General features: G+C 44.6%; 1 protein-coding gene across 1 annotated transcript in view; it reads left to right on the forward strand.

Moving 5' to 3' along the window:
* Positions 1 to 24204, forward strand: part of LOC132403298 (collagen alpha-5(IV) chain-like) — a 352062-nt gene that overhangs the window by 220903 nt on the left and 106955 nt on the right. The window contains exons 6-9 of the mRNA XM_059986755.1: positions 7279 to 7413; positions 7791 to 7835; positions 11056 to 11172; positions 14411 to 14476. Of these exons, the coding sequence (XP_059842738.1) occupies positions 7279 to 7413; positions 7791 to 7835; positions 11056 to 11172; positions 14411 to 14476 (363 nt within the window). The remainder of the gene's footprint in view (positions 1 to 7278; positions 7414 to 7790; positions 7836 to 11055; positions 11173 to 14410; positions 14477 to 24204) is intronic.

Consider the following 24204-nt stretch of genomic DNA (forward strand, 5'->3'; position numbering starts at 1 on the left):
CTACTGGAGAGGGGAGACTGCCTTTTGCTCAGTGGGGGATCACTCTGCTACTGGAGAGGGGAGACTGCCTTTTGATCACTGGGGGATCACTCTGTTAAGGAGAGGGGAGACTGCCTTTTGATCACTGGTGGGATCACTCTGTTAAGGAGAGGGGAGACTGCCTTTTGATCACTGGTGGGATCGCTCTGCTTCTGGAGAGGGGAGACTGTCGTTTGATCACTGGTGGGATCGCTCTGCTACTGGAGAGGGGAGACTGTCTTTTGATCACTTGGGGATCGCTCTGCTACTGGAGAGGGGAGACTGCCTTTTGATCACTGGTGGGATCGCTCTGCTACTGGAGAGGGGAGACTGTCTTTTGATCACTGGTGGGATCGCTCTGTTACTGGAGAGGGGAGACTGTCTTTTGATCACTGGTGGGATCGCTCTGCTACTGGAGAGTGGAGACTGTCTTTTGATCACTGGTGGGATCGCTCTGTTTCTGGAGAGGGGAGACTGCCTTTTGATCACTGGTAGGATCGCTCTGCTTCTGGAGAGGGGAGACTGTCTTTTGATCATTGGGGGATCACTCTGCTTCTGGAGAGGGGAGACTGCCTTTTGATCACTGGTGGGATCTGTCTGCTTCTGGAGAGGGGAGACTGCCTTTTGATCACTGGGGGATCGCTCTGCTACTGGAGAGGGGAGGCTGTCTTTTGATCACTGGGGGATCACTCTGCTACTGGAGAGGGGAGACTGTCTTTTGATCACTGGTGGGATCGCTCTGCTACTGGAGAGGGGAGACTGCCTTTTGATCACTGGGGGATCACTCTGCTGTCGCAGAGGGGAAACTGCCTTTTGATCAGTGGTGGGATCACTCTGTTAAGGATAGGGGAGACTGCCTTTTGATTACTGGTGGGATCACTCTGTTACTGGAGAGGGGAGTCTGTCTTTTGATCACTGGTGGGATCACTGCTACTGGAGAGGGGAGACTGTCTTTTGATCACTGAGTGATCGCTCTGTTACTGGAGAGGGGAGACTGTATTTTGATCACTGAGGGATCGCTCTGCTGCGGAGAGGGGAGACTGTCTTTTGATCACTGAGCGATCGCTCTGTTACTGGAGAGGGGAGACTGTCTTTTGATCACTGGTGGGATCGTTCTGCTACTGGAGACGGGAGACTGCCTTTTGATCATTGGGGGATCGCTCTGCTACTGGAGAGGGGAGACTGTCTTTTGATCACTGGGGGATCGCTCTGCTACTGGAGAGGGGAGACTGTCTTTTGATCACTGGTGGGATCACTCTGCTACTGGAGAGGGGAGACTGCCTTTTGATCAGTGGGGGATTGCTCTGCTGCCGCAGAGGGAAAGGGCTGCCGCTGTGCCCGGAGAACGTTACCCAAGTTTTCGGCGTTTTGGATATGGTCTTGGACTATAGACTTTTATCAGTCGTAACAGTTCTTTTAATATTCTGTGTTCTTGCCTGATCTTTTTCATTTTTTGTGTGCGGGGGAGGGAGATTTGGGGTGTGATGTGCCTGTTCTGTGTTTGTTTGCTTTGTGGTGGGGAGGAGGGATTTGGGGGTTGAATATCGTGCTGCTGTTCTTTTCTTTCTTGGTTTTGTGGCTATCTGGAGAAGAAGAATTTCAGAGTTGTCTACTTGGATAATAAATGTACCTTTGAACCTTTGAAAGAGGCAAGTCAGTCACATCCCCACTAGCAAAGCAGTTCTACATTTGCTTTTGGTGATCCAAAACTGCTCACGGTGCTACAAACATGAGCAAATCTGCAGATGCTGGAAATCCAGAGCAACGCACACAAAACGCTGGAGGAGCTCAGCAGGTCAGGCACAATCTATGGAAAAGAGTAAACAGTCAACACTTTGAGCTGAGACCCTTCATCAGGACGGGAAAGAAAGATAAGTCAAAGAAGGTGGGGGGAAGTTCAAGGTGATAGTTGAAACCGAGGGTGGGGGAGGGTTGAAGGAAAGAGCTGGGAAGTTAATTGGTGATAGAGATAACCGACTGGGGGGAGGGGAAATCTGATAGGAGAGGACAGAAGTCCATGGAAGAAAGGGAAGGGAAAGGAGCACCAGATGGAGGTGATGGGCAGGTCAGGACACAGGTGAGAGAGGGAAACAGGAATGGTTGGCGGGGAGGCAATGACCAGAATTCTGAGAAATCAATGTTCATACAAACAGGCTATAGGCTACTGAGATGGAACATAAGGTGTTGCTCCTCCATGTTGGGTGTGGCCCCATCTTGGCAGAAGAAGGGCCATAGACTGACATGTTGGAATAGGAATGAGAAGTGGAATTGGAATAGGTGGCCTCCGGGAGACCCAATTTTTGTGACGGATGGAGTGAAGCTGCTCGATGAAGGGGTCTCCCAATCTATGTTGTGTAACAGATGTACGAGAGGCCACGCTGGCTGCACCAGATACAGTAGATGATAAACCGACTGATTCTCACAGCTATCTGCACTATATCTCTTCCTACACTGTCGCTTGTAAAAATGCCATCCCCTTCTCTCAGTTCCTCCATCTCCACCACATCTGCTGTCAGAATGAGGCTTTTCATTCCAGAACTATAGAGACGCCCTCCTGCAAAGAAAGGGGCTCCCCTTCCTGCACCGTCAACACTGCCCTCTCCCGCAGCTCTTCCACTTCATGTATGTCTGCCTTCACTCTGTCTGCCCACTGCCACACCAGAGATAAGGTTCCCTGTGTCCTCGCCTACCATCCCACAAGCCTCTGTATCCAGCACATAATTCTCTGTAACTTTCACCATCTCCAACGGGATCCCACCAGCAAGCACATCTTTCCCTCCCTCCCACCTTCTGCAGGGGCCGTCCCACGCCACATCCTTCTCTACACGTCCCTCTTCACTGATCTCCCTCCTGGTACGTATCCTTGCAGGTGGAACAGTGCCACCCCTGCCCATCCACCACCTCCCTCACCACCATTCAGGGCCCCAGACAGTCCTTCCAGGTGAGACGATACTTCACCTGCGAGTCTGTTCGGGTTAGCTACAGTATCTGGTACTCCCGGTGTGGTCTCCTGTTTATCGATGTGACATGCCGTAGATTGGGAGACCACTTCACTGAGCACATCTGCTCCATCCGCTACACAAAGCAGCATCTCCCAGTGGCCACCCGTTTGAATTCTGCTTCCCATTCCCATTCCGACATTCAGTGCAAGGCCTGCTCTGCTGCCATGATGAGGCCACACTCAGGTTGGAGGAGCAACACCTCATATTCCGTCTGGGTAGCCTCCAACCTGATGGCATGAACGTTGACTTCTCAAGCTCTCAAACTTTTGGTAATTGTAATTTCCCCCCCCCCCCCGCTTCACCACTCCCCATTCCTGTTTCTCTCTTTCACCTTATCTCCTTACCTGTCCATCACCTCCGTCTGGTGTTCCACCCCCTTCCCTGTCTTCCATGGTCTTCTGTGGAAAGGAATAAAGTGTTGACATTGCGTGCTGAGACACTTCATCAGGCCCCCAAAACATTTACTCTTTATTAATTTCCATGGGTGCTTCCGGACCTGAGTTCCTCCAGTATCTGTGTGGCTTTGCAGCATCTGAAAAATCTCTCGTGTCTATACTGAGTATTTCAAGCATTTTCAGTTCTCATTATATCACATGAACAATTATAGGCTTTTTCTCTCCAGTCCTGCTGAAGAGTCTCAGCCTGAAACGTTGACTGTACTTTTTTCCACAGATGCTGCCTGGCCTGCTGAGTTCCTCCAGCATTTTGTGTGTGTCGCTCGGATTTCCAGCATCTGCTGATTTTCTCTTGTTTGTGATTTATAGACTTAGCTTGTTCCCTTACTGCACTAACACTTGGCTTTGGACATTTATTACCCTCAAAGAGCTAAGTTTATGTTGTTTTGTACTAACAATTTGTGTTTTTACGAGATTGTTTTCTTCACTGATAAATCAAGTTATTAATTGAACAAATCCCGAAGCATTGCCTGAATAACAACCTTTGAAATTTACCCCAGTTCATAATTCAAGAATAGAAAGATCGCATCTCCAGCTAAATACTGCAAAGGCAGTGAGTGTGAGGAATGTGAAAATGTAAGGAACAAGATATTCATCCCTACTAAATAAAAAGATTCCATTGCAAATTTGGTTCTTTTAAGGGTATAGAGATGCATTTATCAAAATGGTCATCTTTTTGTTGTAACTTAAAATGCCGTCATTTAATGCAAGCTTGTGCAAATCTACCAGCTGGTTGTCAAGGTAAAATGGCAATGAGTATGCTGTATAACTATCTGACATTACAGTATGATTTTCAGTATCCCTCAGTTTTCTATCACACATAAATTCCAGTAAACAAATACAAACATGCTATCCTTGTCTTAACTTGGAGGGAAAAAAAGGGAAAAGCACAGACTATAAAAAAACATAAATATTGCCAGTTTTCAAAGGTTATTTGGATTTTGATGAAACAAAAAAATTGGAACAAAGAGAAAGCTAACAAGACTAAGCTTCAACGTCTGCGAAATCCTTTGGGGCAATATTCCCCTAAGATGTGCGCACACACACATCTTTTGCTGCTAGTGCATAAAGGCATTTAAACTGCACACAAAAGGTTGTCACCCTTTACCTTGTTGGCATGTTAAGTGTATCTCACGATCACACACAATCACATTTCCTTTTCTAGTTTCTGATGTGGACAGTGCTGACAATGTGGAGTTTTTGATGATTTGTTTGCAAATTTTAGAACCGGCTTATTTCTATTATTTTTATTGAAGAAGCTATACATTACACACATGTTGTTTTCACCGGGTCAAAAATTGCACAGCATAAGATTTTTGTGCACACTGGTCATTACAAGTTAGAGGGAACGTTGCTTTGGGGAATGCTTGAGAAATCTGATAAAGACAGACAGACATACTTTATTGATCCTGAGGGAAATGGGTTTTCGTTACAGCCGCACCAACCAAGAATAGTGAAGAAATATAGCAATATAAAACCATAAATAATTAAATAAAAATAAGTTAATCATGCCAAGCGGAAATAAATCCAGGACCAGCCTATTGGCTCAGGGTGTCTGACACTCCGAGGGAGGAGTTGTAAAGTTTGATGGCCACAGGTAGGAATGACTTCCTATGACGCTCAGTGTTACATCTTCCAAGATCCATGGAAGATGGAAGTTTCTTACTTATCTGCTAGGGCATTTTAAAAACATAAGTTAGATGAATATCTTGCTAGGAATGGCATTGAACGTTATGTCCGAATATCTAAAGTGAACTAACCTGTAGGATATGCTGTTTACCGCTTTGAAACGGACAAGTCATTTCCTTTTGCATCAATAAAGTATCTATCTAAATAAACATTGTGCTCAAGGAAATAACTAATCAAAGATGTACTATAATGCAGTTAGGCAAATTGCTAGTGGGAAACTAGTGAATTTTATACTTTCATCTCTGTGTTTTATAGCGATAGGGAAATAGAACTTGTAAATGGGTCCTTCAGCTACAGAGTATACACTGACCATCGATCGCTCATTTATGCGATCTTACATTAACGCCATTTATCAAATTCTCCCTGAATTCTCATTACTATAACCTTCTCCCCACCACCTTCCCCCCTCCCACCCCCACCCGTAGATTCTACCATTCATTCACATACCAGGGACAATTTTCACTGGCCAATCACCCTACCAAGCCACACACCTCTGGCATCTGAGAGGAAACCAGCGTACCTGACAGGAACCTATGTGATTACAGGGAGAACATGCAATCTCCACTGTTACGAACCCCGTAACTGGGTCACTTACCAGCAAAAGTAGAGAGGTCCGTTGAAGTCTGATGGTACTATTTTTTAACAGTGTTTATTGATAAAGGGGCACAAAAATAAGATCAATGCAAACATACAGATAATATACGTTGTCAATACTAAATCTAAAAGTGCGGGTATAATAATAATCAATAAGAAATAGCTCTATCGTTGTCTGGGGGATAATGTATTGTCCGATGGAAATATAAAAGTCACCGTTATTTCGTTCAAGCTGCAGCGTTTTGGGGTTGAGAGAGAGACGGGTTAAACTTGCCCAGGTCTTTTATGATGCCAATCCTTAGGGTCTTTTGGGAGTTGGTTTCCCCGTTGTTAGCTAAAAGCCGTTTTTCCGTGGTAAGGGCACCGGTTTCCGGGGCAAAATGGAACCGAACGCATGTGGCCTCCCACCGGCTTCCGCTATTACGGGATCGTTAGCGTTTCTTCTGGTGCGTCTGAGGGGCTGTTCCCACAGACCCTCTTTTATCCTGACTCGCAGATGTCAATCAGGTTGGGGTGATGCAATCCCTCCACCAACCAGCCCACTTTGCCTGAGGGCTTCCATGTAGCACAGTATTGCAATACACAAGTTTGTCTTCAAGAGACAATGGCCGTGTCCCGTAGCTTTATATCGCCGGGGGAGCGAGACATTCCGCACGTCTCTCTCTCATTCCCTGGGTCTCCTGACCCAAATCAATAGTGATCTTGCGATTCTCACAAAGGAGTGAGCTACAGGCGTAACACCACACAGACAGCAATGGTTATCAGTATTGAATATGGGTCATAGGCACTGTCAGGCTCCTTAGCAATTGAGACCAGGAAGAATCTTTGAAGTTTACTCCTCCAATAAAATAAATAAACAAACAAACAAATAAATAAAGGTTTGACTAACCCATAACAAAGTGAATTTTATGTTATATGAGAAGGAGTAATTTTGATAGCAGAATTTACATTATTAATATAGGATTGTCAAAAGCTGCATTTACTAGAAATACAACGAAACAGACTAGAAATACTGTACAAGTCAAGCAGCAACTGAAGGAGAGAAACAGTAGACATTTCAGGTTGAGCACCCATCCTCAAAACTGAGAAAAGTTTGAAACCAAACATGTTTGAACTTGTCTAGGAAAGGGGAGGGAACAAAGGGAATCTACGTGAGTAAGCCTGAAACCAAGACAGACTGAATAATACAAGTGATGGTGCTGACTGAATCAGGGCGGTGAAAGCTTGTTAATCACAGGTTGTTCATCAGGAGGTGTACAAAAGTTCCACAAAGTGAAAGAGAAAATGTTGTTGTAAGAAAACACTGGACAAACAGAATGTCTTTCTCACTTCTATCGACAAAATAGAACTGAATACTTCAACTTGTGTGAAAATTGTTTGGAGTGACTTCTTAACCTATGAGGAACCATCTTCCCTGCATCTCCTTGAGATAATACGGCAGAAATGGGGAATTAACTATACAAGAGTTCATTGGTTAGTTTCAATATGTTAGTCACATTGTGTTTTCCTATTTGCTCCAGGGGGAGACAGGCCCATTAGGAAACCGTGGTCCAAGAGGATTTCCTGGGCCTCGAGGGCCAAAAGGACAAGCAGGAGAACAAGGACAGAGAGGAGAACGTGGACTGTCTGGACCTCCTGGAAGTAAAGGGGATAGTGTAAGTTGAAAAGAAACACAATGAGAGTAACCTTCCCAGAGCCTGCAAGTATACTTGAGATAACAAGCGTCAGATTGAACTAACCGGTCTAGAAAACAGAAACATTGGATATTTTCAGAGAGAATAACTTTGGGAATGGTCACTTCCTGTGCCCCTGCATTCAACTTATCTCTGAAGTCCAGGGTGATAAAATTCAGACATTTCATAACCATAGATGGAATAGCTGGCTACCATTGACAATAAGCACAGATTTCAGAAAGAAAATCTAAATATCAAAGCTCAAACATTGGCTGACCGACTTCAGTGGAAAAATAAGAATAAATAACACGAAGAAATAAATAAAATAAAAATATAGTCTAATTGTTTTCATTTTCTAGGGCCCGATGGGTGTTCCTGGCTTTCCAGGATTGGATGGTATTCCGGTGAGTATTTATTTCTAAAATTTTAATTTATGGCCCACTGTTTCATACACCTGTAAATGATGAATAATTTGATTGGAACATATGGAAAAGTACAGCACTTCAGCCCGGGGTGTTGTGCCGTGTGCCGGTCTATATGAAGTTCCGTCACTGGTCCCCCCAGGGCTGTGTGCTCAACCCACTGCTGACTCATGACAGCACTCCCAGTTTCAGCTCAAACAGCAGCACCGAGTTCAGAATCAGATCGGGTTTATTATCACTGGCATGTGTCCTACAATTTGTTAACTCAGCAGCAGCAGCAGTTCAATGCATTTCCTGATAATACAGAGAGAAAAAGAAACAAACAAATAAGTACATCAATTACAGAATACGTATGTTGAACAGGTTAAAAATTGTGCAAAAACAGAAATAATACAAAAAATGAGGTAGTGTTCATGGGTTCAATGTCCCATTTAGGAATCGGATGGCAGAGGGCAAGAAGCTGTTCCTGAATTGCTGAGTGTGTCCCTTCAGGCTTCTGTGTCTCCTTCCTGATGGTAACAATGATAAGAGGGCATGTCCTGGGTGCTGGGGCTCTTCAATAATGGACGTGGCCTTTCTGAGACACTGATCCTTGAAGATGTCTTGGGTACTATGGAGACTAGTACCCAAGATAGAGCTGACTAATTTTACAACTTCCTTTAACATCTTTTGGTCCTGTGCAGTAGCCCCTCCATACCAGACAGTGATGCAGCCTGTCAGAATTCTCTCCACAGTACAACTATAGAAATTTTAGTGTGTTTTAGTTGACAAACCAAATTTCTTCAAATTCCTAATGAACTATAATCACTGTCTTGCCTTCTTTATAGCTGTATCAATATGTAGGGACCAGGTTAGATTCTCAGAGATGTTGACACCCAGGAACTTGAAATTGTCACTCTCTCCACTTCTGATCCCTCTATGAGTATTGGTTCGTGTTCCTTCATCTTGCTCTTCCTGAAGTCCACAATCAGTTCTTTTATGTTACTGACATTGAGTGCAAGGTCGTTGCTGCAACACCATTCAACTAGCTGGTATATCACACTCCTGTACATCCTCTCGTCTCCATCTGAGATTCTACCAACAACAGTTGTATTATCAGCAAATTTATAGATGGTATTTGAGCTACACCTAGCCACACAATCATGTGTATATAGAGAGTAGAGCAGTGGGCTAAGCACACACCCTGAGGTGCACCAATGCTGATTGTCAGCAAGGAGGAGATGTTATCACCAATCCACACTGGCTGTGGACTTCTAGTTAGGAAGTTGAGGGTCCAGTTGCAGAGGGAGGTACAGAGGTCCAGATTCTGTAGCTTATTGATCAGGACTGTAGGAACGATGATGTTGAACGCTGAGCTATAGTTGATGAACAGCATCCTGACATGGGTGTTTGCTGATGATACTTACAGCTGCTTCATCAGCAACCATGAGAGGAGAGAGGAGGTACAGGAGATGTCTGTCAAAAGGTGTGAGTCTCAAAGTGGACAAGACAGAAGAGAAAATTGTGGACTTTAGAAAGGTGTCAGTCGGCCACTGTCCATTGCGCGTCAATGGCTCTGCCTGGAAAGAGTGAAGAGCACAACTTCCTTGGTGTGCCCAGAACAGATAATGTAACCTGGACCCACAACAACTCCACATTAATCAGGAAGGCACAACAGTGTCTACACTTTCTGAGGAGACTGTGTGTACACAGCTCCCCACCCCTATTCTAGCAACTTTCTACAGCAGCACCATCATTGTGTGGCACGGAAGCTACAAGGGATCAGACCCTGCGGAGGATCACTGGGGTCTCCCTCCCACTACTCGGGACATTTACCGGGAGTGTTGTGGATGAGGGGCTGAAGCATGGTTGAGGATCCCTACCACCCATTCCACTATCTCTTTGGCCCACTTCCATCAGGGAGGAGGTAGAGGAGCATCAGGGCTTGGACTGCCAGACTGGGCAACAAATTCTTCCCTCAGGCTGTGAGACTAATGAATACCCTGATACCACTGAGGTCTCATCACTAGGAGAGCAGGCTGCTTACTGTTTGCCCATGCTATGCACTACATGCATTTTTCAATTATATTTTACAAACTTATTTATGGTAATATTTAGTTTTATGTGCTGTGTGTGGTATATGTATTGTGAGTACACCATAGTCCGGAGAAATGTTGTTTTGTTTGGTTGTATATATGTATAGTCAGATGCAGTAAATTTGAACTTGAAATGTACCCTGATCAATCTAACTGTACCCTTCTACAGAGCCCATAACTCCAATTCTCTAACTTCCTGTTTAGAGTCTCTTAAATGTCTGTGTTATATCAGCCTCTGGAACCACACCCAGCAGTGTGCTCTGGGCACCTGTCAGTTTCGGTGTGGAAGAACCTACCCCTCCTGTATACTTTCCTCCACTCAGCTGAAACTCATGTCCCCTCGTACTGGTTATTACCACTGCTGCCCTCTCAGTCTTACACATCTCCATCCAGTCTTCCCTCATCCTCCTTCCTTCCAAAGAGAAAAGCCCCGAGCTTGCTCAACTTTTCCCAATAAGACGTGCTCTCTCATCCCGGCCACCCTCTCTAAACTCTGCAGAGCTTCCACATCCTTTCTATCATGAGCCAAGCAAAACGGAACACAATACCCCAAGTGAGGTCTAACCAGAGCTCTTAACTAAATCCTCCAACTAATGAAGGCCCACGCACTATATGGCTTCTTAACCACCTTATCAATTTGAATGGCAACTTTGAGACATCCATGGACATAGACCCCAAGATCTTTCTGTTCCTCCACATTGCTAGGAACCCTGCTTTTAACCTTGTACAAGTTTGACTTTCCGGAGTGTATCACCTCGGACTTTTCTGGTTAGACCTCCATCTGCCACTTCTCCACCCAACTCTGCAGCCAATCTATACCCCATCGTAACCTACCCCAACCATCTATTCTATTCACACACCACCTTTCATGCAGTTTGCAAACTTAAAATAACCCACCCCTCCACTTCTTTCTCCAAGTGACTCATAAAGAGCCGGGATCCCAGAACAGATCCCTGTGGAACACTACTAGTCACCTCCAGGCAGAATATACTCCACCTACTATTAATTTGCCAATTTGCCTTCTCATGCACCGAACAGACTGCAACTTTCACCGACAGACCTTTAGAACAGTATGGATGCTACATTAAGATGGTTCTATCATAACAATGAAATATTGACTATTTTAGGGATTACCAGGATTCCAAGGCCCAAGAGGTCACCCTGGCTTAGATGGCTGCAATGGATCTAGAGGAGATCCTGGTTTTCCAGGAAATGCAGGATTCCCAGGAATAACTGGACTGCCGGTAGGAAAATCTTAAATGAAAACTATCATCTTTTTGTTTGAAATTCAGGGGAAGAAGACTGCTCTGTAATTAAGTAGTCAATAAAATATTTGAAGAGGGAATATGTTTTTTATTGAGAGGGAATGAAGATGAGCTTTATTTAAAAGAGAAACTGGGAAAATAAATTAGACAATTGAATGAACCAATTTATTGGCGCTTCACCCCTTTCCCACCAGAACTCCTTTAAGGGCACATCTATGTCTCACCTCAGAGAACAGCTTGGCACAGAACTTCTTTCCCACCCTCCATATCTCAGTTGTCCATAAGATGGTTTTCTGATACCATCACCTCATTATTACTATCACCCTTGCCTCGGTGGCATCACTACCTTGTATCAGTTGGATCTGGTGATATTCTTCCAGAGGTTCTTTCGAAGTCAAGGAGAGGTGCAAGTTTAGTAATTAAACCCATTTTATTAGGCTAACAATAAAAAATAATAGTAACCAACTCACTCTACTGTAAGGAAAAGGGAAAGTGAAGGAGAACAAAGACAATCTAATTATCTTGTACTAAATACTAGCTCACTAGGGAGATAAGGCACATTCAAGTTATAAGTGGGAGCCTTTGAAATAGTCAGGCTCAATGGAGTGCAACAGGTTGCGGAGAAACTTTGAGAAAAATACTGAATCAGCTATACTACAATCAGAATTAGGTTTATTATCACTGACATATGTCATGAAATTTGTTGTTTTGGGGCAACAGTACAGTGCAAATCATTTTAAAAAACCACACGTTACACTAAGAAATATCAAATTAAATAAGTCGTGTAAAAAGATAGCAGAAAATGAGACACAAGGGGAAATCTGCAGATGCTGGAAATCCAAGCAAATGAGATTGTTTTCATGAGTTCATAGTCTGATCAAACATCTGATAGCAGAAGGAAGGAAGCTGTCCTAAAATATTGAGTGCAATTCCTCCTCCCTGATGGTAGCAATGAAAAGATTGTACATCCTGGATGATGAAGGTCTTTAATGATGGATGCTGCCTTCTTGAGGTATCCACTATTGAAGATGCCCTTGATGGTGGGGAGGCTAGTGCCCGTGATGGAGCTGGCCAAGTTTATAACCCTCTGCAGCTTTTTCCAATCTGGTTCACTGGCACCTGCGTATTGGATGGCAATGCAACCAGTCAGAATGTTCTCCACAGTATATCTATAGAAATTTGCTCCAGATCTCTGGTAATTTATCAAATTTCCTCAGACTCCCAATGAGATATAGCTGCTATAATGCCTTCTTTTGTAATTGCATCAATATGTTGGACCCAGGACAGATCTTCAATGATGCTGACTCCAGCAACTAGAAACTGCTTATCCTTTCCATTACTGAGCCCTCAAGGAGGACTTGTGTCTGTTCTCCCAATTTCCCCTTCCTTCAGTCCTTAATCAGTTCCTTAGCTTTACTGACATTGAGTGCAAGGTTGTTGTTATGACACCACTCAACCAGCTGATCTGTCTCACTCCTGTCTGCCTTCTTTCCATCTGACGTTCTGCCAGCACCATTTGGATCATCGGCAAACTTATTGAAGGCATTTGCACTACACCTAGCAACACCATTGTGAGCATAGAGAGAGTAGAGCAGTGGGCTAAGCTTGCAATTTACTACTGAAAACCCACTAAATAATTGCACACATACTGTATAGGTGATTATGTAAAAATGATCAATGTTAAAATGCAGGAAAAATGACTTTACAATTCAGCACAGACTTACCTCAGCCCAACTATTACAAGAATTCTCATCCTTGCCTTTGTTATCTGTAAACCTAACCATTCCATACCTTCCTCTACCCATATTAAACTTTGGTCTACTCCATCGTTCCTGAAGCATCTTCAATTTCCCCTTTTTATTGGACTTCAGGTTAAGTTGTCCAACAGATAAATGTTCTTCATAATTTCACTAAAGATTCAACTCATTGAAGCCTGAAGCACCCATCCCAGACCAATCCTGAACTCTCTGAGATTCCTTTTGTTATGAGGAAGCAGGTTCACGGGTTTGGTGAGTGAGACAGAAGGCATTGGTCTGGGATGGGTGCTACAGACTGCAATGGGTTGAATTTTTAGTCAAATTATAAAGAAAAATTATCTGTTGGACAATTTAACTTAAAGACCAATAAAAAAAGGAAATTTGGAGATGTAATGAATAAGCACATTAATCATTTATTTACAAACAGTAAAAGATTCGATCAAACATTAAAGTCTCCCCAAGTTACATTGACTCCAAAACTAAATATTCAACCAACAGATACTTAGCTAAGGCTGGAGCATCCTTTCCCAATGGTTCTTCACTACTGTTTGTGACCTCAGTGTGAATCGGGCCCTGGGAATGAAAGAAAAGAGGCCAAACCTCCTATATGTAGTATTGTTATACCTCTGAAATGCCTGAAACTGGACACCAGTGACGTGGTACACAAGGCAACCAGTGGAACGGAGTTGCTACAGACTGCAAATGGTCCAATCAATGACTGGCATGGTAAAAGCAGCTTTCAATGAACAAGTAAACTACCCCCCACCCCCCCACAACGTATCACCCCTTTTCACTAACTTTTAGCTCCACACCAATTTCAGTGCATACTGAACAGTTCCTATCCCATATCTGCTTGTGTCTTTTCTCATTTCAGACCTGCTCTACAGCTGACAAAACCATTGACCACCTCCTCAAAGATCTTTACCTTGTCTTAGTGTAGATTTTTTTGCAATTAAGCTGTAAAGCAGCTTGATATGTGACAGTTTTGGAGCAGAGGGAGTGTTAGCATTGGGCTCTGTAAAAAGAAGAAATGCTGGTGAGAGGAGGATAGGTGAAAGATGGAAGTAGTGAATGATTTTAGAGGGGAGGCATTTATGGAATTCAACTGTTTGCAATAACAGGAAGATCTATGGCAATGAATGTCAGCTAGGTGGCGCTCTAGAGAGGGAATGGAAAGAGGAACTGAAGCAAGTTTAATAGATACATGCATCAAACAGATATAATGGAAATAACATAGCCTGGAAACATTACAGTGGTTGCATGCATGCTTTATAGAATAGTTTCAATACATAAAATAAATATTTAGTATTGGGCTGCAACTTAAGAATTAGTCGTCTGAATTTTTTTTTCAAGAGCAGAGTTATTCAAACATTTGAAAACATTGATAAAATGATAGAAATTTTACCTTGCAGTGGTTCTTTATGTAGTTTGATATACAATATACATTCCATTTGTTACAGGGATTTCCAGGTCCAAAAGGTCCAAAAGGCGATTCCATATTTGCCACATTCTGTATGGGCCCACCAGTGAGTATCAACTTTAAAGCACTGGTTCTGATTAACCTTTCATTTTCTTCTGCTGTACTTAAAGTAACTTAATAGGTGAGAATGATGGATAGGCCTGGTGACTGATGCTCTTTTCTATTAGAACATAGAATATACACTCAGTGGCCATTTTATTAGGTACTGCCTTTAGTTTATAGATTGGCACTGAGTGTACGTTTGTGGTGTTCTGCTGCTGTAGCCCATCATGTCTTATGCTCTTCTGCACATTACTGTAACATGTGGTTATTTGAGTTACTGTCATCTTCCTGGTAGCTTGAACCAGTCTGTCCTTTCTCCTCTGATGTCTCTCATTAATTTTATTGCTGACCTCTCATGGTTTTTTTTTGTTTTTTTGTACCATTCTCTGTAAATGTGAGAGATGGTTGTGTATGAAAATTCCTGGAGATCAGCAATTTCTGAGATATTCAAACCGCCCTATCTGGAGCTAGCAATTATCGCATGGTCAAAGTCACTTGTATCGTATCTGTTCCTTGTTCTAATGTTTGAGCTGAACAAAAAATGAACCTCTTGACCATGGCTCCATGCTTTTATGCGTTGAGTTGCTGCCTTGTGATTGGCTGATTAGGTATTTGCTTTAATGAGGAGACGTACTTAATAAAGGTGCAGAATACTACAGCCCAGTACAGCCCTTTAGCCCACAACGTTGTGCTGACATTTTAACCTACTCTAAGATCAATCTATCCTTGTTCTATTCTTGTTGCCCTTTGACACAACTAAGACTGAATTTTCTATAAACTTGATTTCAAGTTTTTTAAAATATTCTGAGCCTTCGTAAGTGAGAAGATTATTTTTCTAACAATGTTACAGCAACTAACAGATTGGTAAATTTATAGTAACTGATAATCTCTAGCTTTAAATGAAGGCTCGTATCGGAGAAAAAGCCGAAGAAGAGAATGTGTGAAAAGAATGTAGCAACACCTCCAGCAGTTCACAAAACAAGACTTTTTCCAAATAAACCCATTTTTAATAGTGAAGATGAACTTCAAATCACTGGTTATGATTATGCTTTCAGATTTTCCTGCTGTACTTAAAGTAACATACTAAAACTCATGTTCTATTTCCCTTTCCTTATCAGTCACTTTCTCTCACAGCCTGTTTGGGTTATGATTACTGATAATGAGAATTTTATTCATTTGTTAACCAATTGGGATAGATGTTATTCTTTCTTGTGGGTCTGTGAGCTGTGGTTTTGTGGGTTTTTGGGGAGTTGGGGAGGAGATCGCGAGGAAGGTGGAGGTGCTCTGGTTGATCACCGAGGGTGGTCCCAGGCTCGCGGGTCGTGGCCGTCGGAGCAGATCGAATAGTGAACCGAAGACTTCGATGGTTGAGCTAACGATGTGCATTAATTGATTGAAACCTGATAAGTTCTGGCGCCTTTTCTTTCCTTTCTTTTCTTTCATATATATTGTATCGCTATTAATCACTTAGTTTTAGTAAGATTTATAAATTGTATTCTGTAAACGTACCTGGTGTGCGGTTTGATTTTGTGTGTGCGAGTTTGCATTAGTGTGCATTTCACAGCATCCACATATACGGGAGGTGCGGTTTGGCGGGTGGACGAATTTTCCTCTAGACATACACCAGCTGACTGCGGGAGCATTACATGTAGAAAGATTCTTCATAACTGTGTCTGAAACAATTTTGTCTTACCAGTCAGGGTTGATAGCCCTGAGCTGAACTTCTGAAGCTAGAGGGCTGATGGACCTCCCTCAGTCTGTCCTTTACCCTGTGACATATTTGGCTTGGGTGACCATACCAAGAGCCAAAGCATAAAGACCTGACTGCTGCCAACAAAGCTCTCCAGGTCATTGAAGCACGCAAGCCTCCAAACCCTACAACATGGTTATAGTCCCCTTGGAGGACCCCGGTGTTAAAACTCTCAACTAGCGTAAACTTTCTCTGGAATTGCCTACTCCCATCGACCTGCACCGGGACCATAGCCTGTGTACCCCTACTATCCATGTACCTATCCAAACTTCTCGTAAAGGTTGAAATTGAGCTCACATGTACCACTTGTGCTGGCAGCTCATTCCACACTCTCACAACCCTCTGAGTGAAGAAGTTTCCCCTCATGTTCCCCTTAAACTTTTCATCTTTCACCCTTAACCCATGACCTCTTGGAGTCTCCCACAACCTCAGTGTAAAAACGTGCTTGCATTTACCCAATCTATACCCCTCATAGTTTTGTATACCATTATCAGGTCTCCTCTCAGTCTTCTACATGGTTACGAATATAGTCCTCACGTTTTCAATCTTCCCCTATATCTCAGGTCCTCCAGACCCAGCAACATCCTTATAAATTTTCTCTGTACTCTTTCAACCTGTTTACATCTTTCTTGTTGCTAGGTGACCAAAACTTGACACAATACCACAAATTAGACTTCACCAATGTCTTCTACAACTTCAATGTCCCATTTCCTGTACTCGGTACGTTGATTTATGAGGACTAATGTGCCAAAAGATTTCCTAACAACCCTATCTGTCTGTGATGCAGCTTTCAATGAATTATGTACCTGTATTCCCAGATCCCTTTGTTCTGCCACATTCCCCAGTACCACACCGTTCACTGTGTAAGACCTACCCTCATTGGTCCTACTGAAGTGCAAAACCTCACACTGTCATGGTCCAGTCCGTAAAGTCTGCATTCCGGTTCACGGTCCGGTCTGTGTGCTCCAGACTCCGGGTTTTCTGGCTGTCCTTTGTTTAAGTTGGGCTTAATCACAGGCACCTGATTCTCATATTGGGGCTGGAATATAGGTGGCCCTGGGTTCGAGTGTGTTTGCTGTGCAATCAGCAGAACATCCGATAAGTTAGTGGTGTATACAGTGGAGATGATGGCAGTGTTGGTTGCATTGCGTTGGGTGGAGAAAGCTAGACTAGTCAAAGTGTTGATGTGCTCAGATTCATCTTCAGTTCTTGCAAGTTTAAGGTCTTCTCACTCAAACAGCCAGCAAGATGTACTTAATGAAGTCCTTCAGTCAGTCACAAGAGTTGCAAATCAGGGAGGTCAGGTTAAATTTCTATGGGTTCCAGCTCATGTAGGGGTGAAGGGCAATGAAAGGGTGGATGAGTTGGCAGAGAGGGCATTAAAGAAAGAAAATATAGAAATGCACATTAGTATCAGTAAAGTTAAGTGTGTAATCTGGGAAAAAATCAACCAAATGTGGCAAGAAAGTAGGGACAGGGAGGGGAAGGGGAGGCATTTATATCAAATACAAAAAAGTGTTGCAGGTAGTAGGGTAGGTAGTAGATACAGAAGAGAGGAAATTGTGTGGACTAGGTTAAAGCTGGGGTACAGTGTACTAAACCAAACATTGAAATTGATAGGGAAACACCAGACAGGATTGTGTGAGGAATGTCAGGAAGAGGAGTCAGTAGAATATGTAGTTCTGAGTTGCAGGAAGGATGGGAGACAGAGAGAGATGAGAATTAATCTAAGGGAATTGAGGGTGCAGGAATTCACACGAAAAGGGTAGCTGGGCATGGGTGAGAGAACACAAGTTAGTGTATTTTTAGCTTTCTTGAGGGGTACAGGGGTTTTTTTTATAGGATATGATGGATAAATAGGAATAGGGTACTAGGATGGCCAAAGATGGGAGGATAAAGTGTAGGTTAGGGTAAGTGTGTGTGTGTGCGATTGGGTGAAGGGATTTAGAATGTGGGTCTATCACACTCCGGAGCAGAAGGTGGCGGTAATGCACCACTTAGCTGGGTGCCAACTGCCGTAAAACAAGACAGAGAGAGAGAGAGAGAGAGAGAGGTTGCTGGTTTGTCTCGTCAGTATTCTGTCCTTGCCTCTGTGGGGTAAGTCAGGCCGACTTTGCCGTTACCCTGAGGCTGGACTGTTCCCTTCCTTCCCTTTGAAGCCTGACCTGTAGCCCTGCCTGCAACCCATGCCTGAAGCCCTGCCGGCTACCTTCACCTGTATCGCCGTCAAGTTCAGCTGCCGGAGTGAGACTGGAGCCTTGCCATTGCCAACAGAAGGAACTATCTATCGCTGAGCTTGGAACTTGTGTTCCAAGTTTGTGGAACTTTGTGTCTGTGTATGAGTCCCAGCCCTACGTCCTGCTCCCAAGGAGGGGTCCTGGCTCTGTGTTCAGTGTCCCTGTGCTCCGTGTTCAAGGCTCTGTGGAGGTTCCAGTCCGTGTCCAAGTTGTAGCTTTGGCCCCGAGTCCTGGTCTCGTCCAGGGCCAGTGTCTGTGTTCCAGCTATGCCTCTCCCTGCTTCTGCTTTGCTCTCCCTCGACCCAGGCTCTGGGTTCCTGCTCTCCCTCGACCCAGGCTCTGGGTTCCTGCTCCCCCTCGACCCAGGCTCTGGGTTCCTGCTCCCCCCGGACCCAGGCTCTGGGTTCCTGCTCCCCCTCGACCCAGGCTCTGGGTTCCTGCTCCCCCTCGACCCAGGCTCTGGGTTCCTGCTCCCCCTCGACCCAGGCTCTGGGTTCCTGCTCCCCCTCGACCCAGGCTCTGGGTTCCTGCTCCCCCTCGACCCAGGCTCTGGGTTCCTGCTCCCCCTCGACCCAGGCTCTGGGTTCCTGCTCCCCCTCGACCCAGGCTCTGGGTTCCTGCTCCCCCTCGACCCAGGCTCTGGGTTCCTGCTCCCCCTCGACCCAGGCTCTGGGTTCCTGCTCCCCCTCGACCCAGGCTCTGGGTTCCTGCTCCCCCTCGACCCAGGCTCTGGGTTCCTGCTCCCCCTCGACCCAGGCTCTGGGTTCCTGCTCCCCCTCGACCCAGGCTCTGGGTTCCTGCACCCCCTCGACCCAGGCTCTGCGTTCCTGCTCTCCTTCGATCAAGAACATGTCCTCGTCCAGCCCTGGAGTCCCACATCCTGCCCTCATGTTCAGTCCTGGCCTGGATCTGGAGTCCGAGCCCGAGTCAAGACCCAGGTTCCCGGCCTCTGTCCAGTTTCTGGCTCGGAGTCCTTATCCAGTTCCTAGTTCCTTGTCCAGGCCCCACTTACCTACTCTAGTCCTAGCCCAAGCCCTGTCTCCTAGTTTTGTCCAGGGCCTGTGTCTTGTCCAGCGTCATTTCTTCCTCACTTCCCTTGCTTTCTTGATACACCTTGTCCTCTCCCTAGCACTTCAGTGTCTGTGTCTTGAATTTGGGTCTGTCCCCAACGCCCTCCGTATGACACACACTTGCCTGTATTAAATTACATCTCCCATTTTTCAGCCCATTTTTACAGCTGATGCAGATCTCTTGATCGCCTTCCTCACTGTCCACTACAACCCTAATCTTGGTGTCATCCACAACTTTGCTGATCCAGTTAACCACATTATCATCCAGACCAGTGATACAGATGACAGACAGCAGCACGGATCCTGTGTCAACACCACTAGTTACAGGCCTCCAGTCAGGCAATCTTCTACTACCACTCTCTGGCTTCTCCCACAAAGTCAATGTCTAACCCATTTTGTTTTTAAAATCCATGCACGCAGAATCATTACGAATATACTCGAGACACAAATCCCACCAGTGACCGTCTCTTGATCGCCCTGCCTTGCAACTACGCTGACCCGACCATTTCTCAGATGCACCGCAGCGGAACGGAGCTCCCTATCAGATGCGAGCGGTCCGCTGGGCATGGAATCATTGCTGAGATCGGCATTGCCAAATCATTGAGAAAGGCGCTTGGAGTGGAGCTGACGGAAAATGTCAGCAGCGGGGAGAGGCGGCGAGCAGCGAAATACTGCCACCCGCTGGCTCTCCGTTTCAATGCCACGGAAAATAGCTGGTCCCGCAGCGGAGAGGACAGGGGCTTTGTCAAATTCTCAGTTCAGCAGCCCTGTCAGTAATCATTGCTATGCTGATTGTACTATTCGTCTAATTTCTGGAAACTCATCCTGAGTGTCAAATGAGGTGTCAATGTCTCAATAATCAGAGTCTGCAAACAATCTCTTTTACTGCTGAACTTTAAGCAAGTATAGTCCACAATAATGTGCTTGCTTCCCTCGGAAATAGCCCAAATAATTCTTTTCCGAGGGCATGTGATAGGCATATGTAATACTAGGAATGATAAAATATTGTTAAAAATGGAGAAGTAGTAGTATTCAACTCTACACACAAAAAATGCTGGAGGAACTCAGCAGGCCAGGCAGCATCAATGGAAAAGAATAAATAGAAACAGAAAACCTACAGCACAATACAGGCCCTTCAGCTCATAAAGTTGTGCCAAACATGTCCCTACTTTGGAAATTACTAGACTTACCTATAGCCCTCTATTTTACTAAGCTCCATGTACCTATCCAAAAGACTCTTAAAAGACCCTATCGTATCTGTTGCCGGCAGCCCATTCCATGCACTCACCACTCTCTAGGTAAAAAACTTACCGCTGACATCTTCTCTGTACCTACTCCCCAGCACCTTAAACCTGTGTCTTCTTGTGGCAACCATTTCAGCCCTGGGAAAAAGTCTCTGACTAGCCACATGATCAATACCTCTCATCATCTTATACACCTCTATCAGGTCACCTCTCATCATCTGTTGCTCCAAGGAGAAAAGGCTGAGTTCACTCAACCTGTTCTCATAAGGTACGCTCCCCGATCTAGGCAACATCCTTGTAAATCTCCTCTGCACCCTTTCTATGGCTTCCACATCCTTCCTGTAGTGAGGTGACCAGAACTGAGCACAGTACTCCAAGTGGGGTCTGACCAGGGTCCTATATAGCTGTAATATTACCCTTTGGCTCCTAAATTCAATTCCAAAATTGATAAAGGTCAATATACCATACATCTTCTTAACCACAGAGTCAGCCTGCGCAGCAGCTTTGAGTGTCCTATGGACTCGTATCCTAAGATCCCTCTGATCCTCCATACTGCCAAGAGTCTTACAATTAATACTATATTCTGCCATCATATTTGACCTACCAAAATGAACCACTTCTCAGCCCAATTTTGCATCCTATCAGTGTCCCACTGTAACCTCTGACAGCCCTCCACACTATCCACAACACCTCCAACCTTTGTGTCATCAGCAAATTTAGACCATAAGACAAAGGAGCAGAAGTCGGATATTCGGCCCATCGAATCTGCTCCGCCATTTCATCATGAGCTGATCTTTAGTCCCATTTCCCCGACTTCTCACCATAACCTTTGATGCCCTGACTACTCAGGTACCTATCAATCTCTGCCTGAAATGCACCCAGGGACTTGGCCTCCACTGCCGCCCGTGCCAACGTGTTCCGTAGATTCACCACCCTCTGGCTAAATAAATTTTTTTGCATCTCTGTTCTGAATGGGTGCCCAACAATCCTCAAGTCATGTCCTCTCGTACTAGACTCCCCCACCATGGGAAACACCATTGCCACATCCACTCTGTCTATGCCTTTCAACATTCGAAATGTTTCTATGAGGTCCCCCCTCGTTCTTCTAAACTCCAAGGAGTACAGTCCAAGAGCGGTCAAACCTTCCTCATATGCTAACCCCCTCAATCCCAGAATCATTCTAGTGAATCTTCTCTGAACCCTCTCCAATGTCAGCACATCCTTTCTTAAATAAGGAGCCCAAAACGGCACACAGTATTCCAAGTGAGGTCTTACCAGTGCCTTATAGAGCCTCAACATCACATCTCTGCTCCTATACTCTATTCCTCTAGAAATGAATGCCAACATTGCATTCGCCTTCTTCACCACCGACTCAACCTGGAGGTTAACCTTAAGGGTATCCATCCCTCGACTTCTTCATCCAAGTCATTTATAAAAATCACAAAAGTAAGGGTCCCAGAACAGATCCCTGAGGCACTCCGCTGGTGACCGACCATGCAGAATATGTCCCGTCTGCAACCACTCTTTTCCTTCTGTGGGCAAGCCAGTTCTGGATCCACAAAGCAATGTCCCCTTGGATCCCATGCCTCCTTACTTTCTCAATAAGCCTTGCTGAAATCCATATACACTACATCTACTGCTCTACCTTCATCTATGTGTTTAGTCACGTCCTCAAAAAATTCAATAAGGCTCGTAAAGCAACACCTGCCTTTCACAAAGCCATGCTGACTACTCCTAATCATATTATACCTCTCCAAATGTTTATAAATCCTGCCTCTAGGATCTTTTCCATCAACTTACCAACCTCTGAGGTAAGACTCACTGGTCTATAATTTCCTGGACTATCAACATCTGCAACCCTCCAATCCTCCAGAACCTCTCCCATCCCCATTGATGATGCAAAGATCATTGCTAGAAGCTCAGCAATCTCCCCCCTCGCCTCCCACAGTAGCCTGGGGTACATCTTGTCCAGTCCCGGTGACTTATCCAACTTGTTGTTTTCCAAAAGCTCCAGCACATCCTCTTCCTTAATATCTACATGCTCAAGCTCTTCAGTCTGCTGCAAGTCATCACTACAATCACCAAGATCCTTTTGCATAGTGAATACTGAAGTAAAGTATTCATTAAGTACCTCTGCTATTTCCTCTGATTCCATACACACTTTCCCACTGTCACACTTGATCGGTCCTATTCTTTCACGTTTTATCCTCTTGCTGTTCACATACTTGTAGAATGCCTTAGGGTTTTCCTTAATTCTACCCATCAAGGCCTTCTCATGGTCCCTTCTGGCTCTCCTAATTTCCTTCTTAAACTCCTTCCTAGTAACCTTATAATCTTCTAGATCTTTAACATTACCTAGCTCTCTAAACCTTTTGTAAGTTTTTCTTCTTGGCTAGATTTATTACAGCCTTTGTACACCATTATTCCTGTACCCTACCATAACTTCCCTGTCTCATAACTACCTATACAGAACTCTACACAAATATCCCCTAAACATTTGCCACAGTTCTTCTCTACCTTTCCCTGAGAACATCTGTTTCCAACTTAAGCCTCCAATTTCCTGCCTGATAGCCTCATAATTCCCCTTACTCCAACTAAACACTTTTCTAACTTGTCTGTTCCTATCTCTCTCCAATACTATTGTAAAGAAGATAGAATTATGATCACTATCTCCAAATTGCTCTCCCATTGAGAGATCTGACACCTGACCAGGTTCATTTCCCGATACCAATTCAAGTACAGCCTCTCCTCTTGTAGGCTTATCTACAATACTGTGTCAAGAAACCTTCCTGAACACACCTAACAAACTCCACCCCATCTAAACCCTTTGCTCTAGGGAGATGCGAATCGATATTTGGGAAATTAAAATCTCCCATCATGACAACTCTGTTATTATTTCCAGGATCTGTTTCCCTATCTGCTCCTCGATGTCCCTGTTACTATTAGGCGTTCAATAGAAAACATCCAGTAAAGTTATTGACCCCTACTTGTTCCTAACCTGCACCCACAGAGACTCCGTAGACAATCCCTCCACGGTGTCCACCTTTCCTGCAGTCGCGACACTATCTCTGATCAACAGTGCCAAGCCCCCACCTCTTTTGCCCCCCTCCCTGCCTTTTCTGAAACATCTAAAACCCAGCACTTGAAGTACAGTTGGCGTTTCAGGCCGAGATCATTCATCAGGACTGTAAAGGAAGATGAGAAGTAAGAAGATGGGGGAGAGGAGAAAGAAATACAGGATAGTAGGTGATAGGAGGAACCGGGAGAGAAGGAGGGGGTGAAACAAAGAGCTGAGAACCCAATTTGTGAAAGACATAAAGGGCTGGAGAAAGGGGAATTTGTTAGGAGAGAACAGCAAGCCATGGAAGAAAGGAAAGGGCGAGGAGCTCCAGAGGGAGGTGATGGGCAGGTAAGGAGATAAGATGAGAGAG

Source organism: Hypanus sabinus, chromosome 2 (genome assembly GCF_030144855.1).
Source record: "Hypanus sabinus isolate sHypSab1 chromosome 2, sHypSab1.hap1, whole genome shotgun sequence".
NCBI lineage: Eukaryota > Metazoa > Chordata > Chondrichthyes > Myliobatiformes > Dasyatidae > Hypanus > Hypanus sabinus.